The sequence below is a fragment of the Octopus bimaculoides genome, chromosome 4, assembly GCF_001194135.2.
Source record: "Octopus bimaculoides isolate UCB-OBI-ISO-001 chromosome 4, ASM119413v2, whole genome shotgun sequence".
NCBI classification, from domain to species: Eukaryota; Metazoa; Mollusca; class Cephalopoda; order Octopoda; family Octopodidae; genus Octopus; species Octopus bimaculoides.
In genome coordinates this window covers 3,241,589-3,247,456 of record NC_068984.1, presented here as the reverse complement: position 1 = coordinate 3,247,456, position 5,868 = coordinate 3,241,589, and the positions used below count along the sequence as shown (strand labels likewise).

The 5,868-nt window shown below is 33.7% G+C and overlaps 1 protein-coding gene across 1 annotated transcript in view; it reads left to right on the top strand.

Annotated features, from left to right (window-relative positions):
- The first annotated feature begins 1,639 nt into the window (after positions 1-1,639).
- LOC106869994 (uncharacterized) overlaps positions 1,640-5,868 on the top strand; it is a 17,459-nt gene continuing 13,230 nt past the window's right edge. Inside the window, exons 1-2 of the mRNA XM_014915951.2 lie at positions 1,640-1,815; positions 4,388-4,534. Of these exons, the coding sequence (XP_014771437.1) occupies positions 1,640-1,815; positions 4,388-4,534 (323 nt within the window). The remainder of the gene's footprint in view (positions 1,816-4,387; positions 4,535-5,868) is intronic.

Sequence of the window (5,868 nt, the reverse complement as noted above, 5' to 3'; positions counted from 1 at the left end):
ATGACATCAGAATCAATCTATATACAATGAGACAGAAGTTAAAAAAATAGCAAATTGGTAAGGACCAGGCCCGGGTGGTGTACGAGGCTATTGGCTGAAGAATTTTACACAGTTGCATGAAAGGATTGCTGCGCACTGGGTGACTGCCTGCAGCAAACTCACATCCCAGCTTGGATAACAAGTGGACGAACGCTCCTATGCCTCAAGGATCCCTTGAAAGGAAACTTAACCTATAACCTGTTTTCCACTAATGTGGAAGCTTATGACTAGTGTCTTGGCGGAAGAGTTATACAACCACCTGGAAGTAACAATCTACTTCCAGATGAACAGAAAGGATGCAGAAAACAGAATTGGGAAACCAAGGATCACTTGATAGTTGCTAAAATGATAATTAGAAATTGTAGACGCAGATTAACGGGACTGAATTTAGCATGTCTAGATTACAAAAGAACATATGACATGGCACCTCACGGTTGGATTAGTAAAACAATGAGCATGTTTGGAATAGGAAAAAAAACTATGGAGAAAATGCTTAATAAAAGCATGAAACATTGAAATCCTGAATTCTTTGGAGGAAAGCAAAAACTCGGAAAAGTGAACATCAGACGTGAAATAATCAAAGGTGATAGCTTATCTCCATTGTTATTCGTACCGGCCATGACATCGCTCACTATGAAAGAAAAATAATAGAAATGACAGCGAAATGAGATGAAAGTATACAAAGTAGTCTATGAACACGTCCTACTGATACAAGAAAACCTCCTAAAAAGGCCAAACAAGGATCCTCACAGATTACCCTGAGCCCCATTGGCAAGGATCCCCGCCTAACTGTTGTTCTCAATCATGCTTTAGAGTAGGGCCATTCAGCCCACCCATATTTTCCACAGTCACCCATCTTTTCACAGATTCAATGGAAAATAGCGCTTTCCTTTCTAACTACAACTTAAAATATCGATGAAAGCTTAACCGAAGATGTCTTTCCTGAATCCTTTCAGCCTCTTCCACCACATAACCTCTTTCGCCATAGCATCAGGACAGAATAACATCGTTGAATAGAAAGTTATAAAAATTAGGCTCTTTGCGACTGGAAACCTGAAGACGCCACATTCGTTTTATGGATCTCAGAGATGTAAAAACCATAATTTATAGATAAAAAAAAAAAGAGTCATAAGAAAGAGGCAAACAGGCCAAAAATCTAGAACAAGGCTGGTTTTCAAACCCACTGGAGTCATGTCTCTTGGATTGGTCACTTTTCACCAGTGATCTTCATGCTAGGACTCAGATGGCTAAAAGTGTCTATGAATATTATCAAACACTTAGATTAGGTCTGATATTTACGGGGAAGGAGATTGTGCTGTGGTGACGTTGTCAAGTAAATTAATGGTGAATATGAGATCACTGCACTGGCTTAAAATTATAACCGGATTAGCGATTCAGATTTTGGCTTCCCCAGGTAGCGCTGAATTTAATAAATCATAAAAATGTGTAAATAACGAAAAACAAGAATTAAGTAATGATCACAAAAATTCTCAAGTGCCTAAAGACTAAAGAGAAATACATAATGGCTATCGTTCGTGACCTACGATGAAAAAAAAAGCGGAAGGGGGGATTTGAAGACATTAGGATTGAATTTTATAAAATGAATTTACTTAGTAGATATTCCGATTTTGGTTTTCATAGCTGGATGCCCACACACGCATCAACAGTTTGCTCCCCAGCAAAAGAAACTTTAGTTGAACGGATGGTTCTTGGATGGAATCAAGTGAGAGCAAAACAAGCAAAAGACACAGAATATGCAATTAAGACTATAGAAAGGTAAGGTACCTGGATAGCTTTTATCTTTTAGTTGTTTCATTCATTAGACTGAGGCCATGCTGGGGCACCGCCTCGACGAAGTTTTTTGTCGAATGAATCGACTCCAGTACATTTTTTAAAGCCTGGTACTTATTCTGTCTATTCAGTTTGGCGAACTGCTAAGTTACGGGAACGTAGACACACTAACACCAGTTGTCAAGTGGTGGTGAGGGAAAAACACTCACTCACACACACACACACACACACACACACACACACACACACACACTTCGCATTAAAAATACTGATAAACTTGTGGCTAACAAACATGATGTGGCGAATCATGAAGATATAATTACTAAAACCTCTCGCCACATTGGGAAGAGAAGAATTCATTAAATCAAAACTGAAATCTAATCAAGGTAGGGCAGGGAACGCAACTCCAAATCACAAATAAATTTACTGGTTTTTTTTATCTCTGATTATTTCGAAACACTTTTCTAATTAATTTCAAAATTTCTTTTTCGTTATTTTGTCTGCATTTTTTTTTAATTTTGTCTATTTTTGGTAATTCAATTGTACTCTTTTTTTTTATCTCCTTTTAATCTGATAGTTGTCTAATGGTCTGAGAACTGATATAAATATTTATATATTTAGTGAACTAATGTACATTTTTTATACAATTATTACAACTTAAATGTTACAGAATTGACTTAGAGTTATTAAATTCTGTAAAGTCTCTTTTGTAATGTTATTTTTGTGTGGTTTTCTTCCAAATTATTGAGGTATTCATTTCCAGTAACGATATTAATTAACAGTCGATCTGTCACAGTAAAATCAATTTACCTTTTGGTTTTTCATTAAACAATATTGTATCAGTTTATCACCTGATTGTTATTGACACAAAACTATTCAATTTATTGGTTTTCATTTTGTGTTTTCGTTGAATAAGAATAGTTTGCTTTTTATTTTTGTTTTCAATCTCTTCACAACGAAATTCATTAACTTGTGACGTTCAGTTGACAACGAGGCTATTTATCGAATTAGTTTGCGTTCATTTTTTTGTTTTCGCTATCAGTTTTATATGATTCACTTGAGAGACACAATTTTGGTTATATATTGTTTTATTTAAATATGTATCCGCGCGTGGGAGCGCATGTGTGCATGGGTGTGAGTGTGGACAAGTGTGTAAGTGTATATGCGCGTATATGTGGGAGTGCGTGTGTGTGTATATATATTAGTATAATTACATTCATACTAATAATAATTGCTAATAAATGTATACAATAATATTGGTAATAGTGGTGGCGTGATGGTGAGGATGGGGGTATGAAATGAGGGGGTGGTGATGATGATGATGGTGATGATGAATGAAAGTGCTGATACTAAAATACAAACTAGAAATACTAAATATTCCATTCTAAAATAAAATCTAAAAAAAAAGATTTTAATGCAGAAACACTACACACAATATGCTAAGCACTAAATATTCATTTGATATGCTAAAATGCTGAATTCGAAAATATTAGATAATAAAAAAGAATATTGAATAGTAAAGCGCTAAAAGCCAATATTAAAATAATAATAATAATAATAATAATAATAATAATAATAATAATAATAATAATAATAATAATAATAATAATAATAATAATAATAATTCTTTCTACTGAAAGCACAAGGTCTGAAATTTGGGGGAAGAGATTAAGTCGATTACATCGACCTCAGTGTATAGCTGGTACTTATTTAATCGGTATCGAAAAGATGAAAGGCAAGAACTTGACTCAGAACGTAAATACAGACGAAATGCCACTATGCCTTTCACCCGGGGGCTAACGATTCTGGCAGTTCGCTGCCGTTTATTATTAAATATCAGAATTATATTGTAACTCTAAAATGCTAAATAAAATAAACTTCGGTTTTAACTACTAAATACTAAAGTTTACTACAAAACAGTAATAAATTCGAATGATTTGACAACAAAAATTATTTACATTATTTACATTTGACGGATATTTATCCTCATCTTGTTTGTTGTTAACGCAACGTTTCGGCTGATATACTCTCCAGCCTTTATCAGGTGTCATGGGGAACTTTCGAACCTGGGTTCTCATTCCTAAGGTATTTTTCGATGTTATTATTATTATTATTATTATTATTATTATTATTATTATTATTATTATTATTATTATTATCATTGTTCAGGTAACCCTAACCCTACTAACCCCAAGATTCCGAGTTCGATTCCAGGCAGTGGCCTGAGTAATAATAATAATAATGATAATGATAATAATAATAATAATAATAATAATAATAATAATAATAATAATAATAATAATAATAATAATAACATCGAAAAATACGTTAGGAATGAGTGTCCAGGTTCGAAATTTCCCCAAGACACCTGATTAAGGCTGGAGGGTATATCAGCTGAAACGTTGTGTTAACAACAAACAAGATGAGGACAAATATCTGTCAAATGTAAATAATGTAAATAATGTAAATAACGTACATAATTCCTCATCTCTTAAATATACAACTGAACAAAAATTGTTTATTGGGAAGAAATCTGTGAATCCTTTTCGTTTTATAGGAAAAATATGGACCGATTTCGAGTACTAAACTTCTTTTTGAATCAGCGCCATATTTCCTTTGAACATTTTTGTAAGAAAGTAGCAGACGCCTTTCCCGAAGTACGAATACAAATACGGCATGACAAGGATATTGAAAAAATTTCTTGGTAAGTTCATAATCTTTTCAGCTAAATACAAAAGGGCTGAGATTTGTTGGGGAGAGGACAAGTCGATTACATCGACCACAATGCTCGAAATGTACTTATTTCATCGACTTCCTCACCGGAATTCCAACAGAATGTAAAGACAGACGGAAAGCCGCAAAGTACTTTATTCGGCGAGGTTAATGGTTCTACCTGCCCGCCGCCTTAATGTATGTCGTCATAATAGAAACAATTTAGAAGCCACTTATTATCCTGTGCTCATCGCCATCTTGTGCATTTGAATTTCAGTATATCACTAAAAAGATTTTATCAGAAAGAAATACTTAGCAAAGCTGCACAGACAGACTATACGTCTGTTTTCATGCACTTTAGTAGGTTTTCCTCAATCCTTCATCTGTAACCTACTAAACATCTACTCCTTAAAACCAATCATAATATTCTGAGCATTTATATTGCTTCTACTCTCCTCCTACGATTTATTTCTCTGGATGAGTTACAATTCGGGGCTAAAATCAGAGTCGTAGAAAACTGCTTTAGCATTATGTAAGTACGTATATATATACATACATACATATATTGATAAGGTAACCAATGGTTTCAAGGAGAGATTTTCATATTTGTCCAAACGTTCCACATGAAATTGTTGTAATTCGTCTCCATTTTGGATTAACATCCAAACTGGAGACGAGTGACACCTTCATATGGCATCCTTCAACAATTGTGACGGTTTCTATACATGAAACCATTGGTTTCCTTGTTAACCCACAAATAAAGAATATTTATCCACCAATGCAGTGTTAATCATTCCTTCTCAGATAGATAGATAGATACATACATACATACATACATACATACATACATGTAAACAGACAGACAGACAGACAAACAGACAGATAGCTAGCTAGCTAGCTAGCTAGATAGATAGATAAAAGACACACACACAAATGTATTAGAAACACAGAAGTAGCGGAACAGTTAAAAACGAAATCAATAAAGGGAAAATAAGTCTCCTTCAGATTCCCAGTGTGTTTTAATGATCAGGGTAGATAAAGATACATTAGATTAAAGTGGAGAACTAATGAATTGGAAATGGAGAAAAATAAAACAGTTAATTAGACTTAGTGATAGCTTAATAAAGAGTAATTAATTAGACGCCCATTCATTAAAAGGCAAGAGGAAAAAAATGAAATCATTTTCTTGAAGTTTGCAATAAAATGTTTCTTTTAAATTTCTCTCCATCACCTTCTCACTATCTATCTATCTATCTATCTATCTATCTATCTATCTATCTATCTATCTATCTATCTATCTATCTATCTAACTATGTATGTATATAT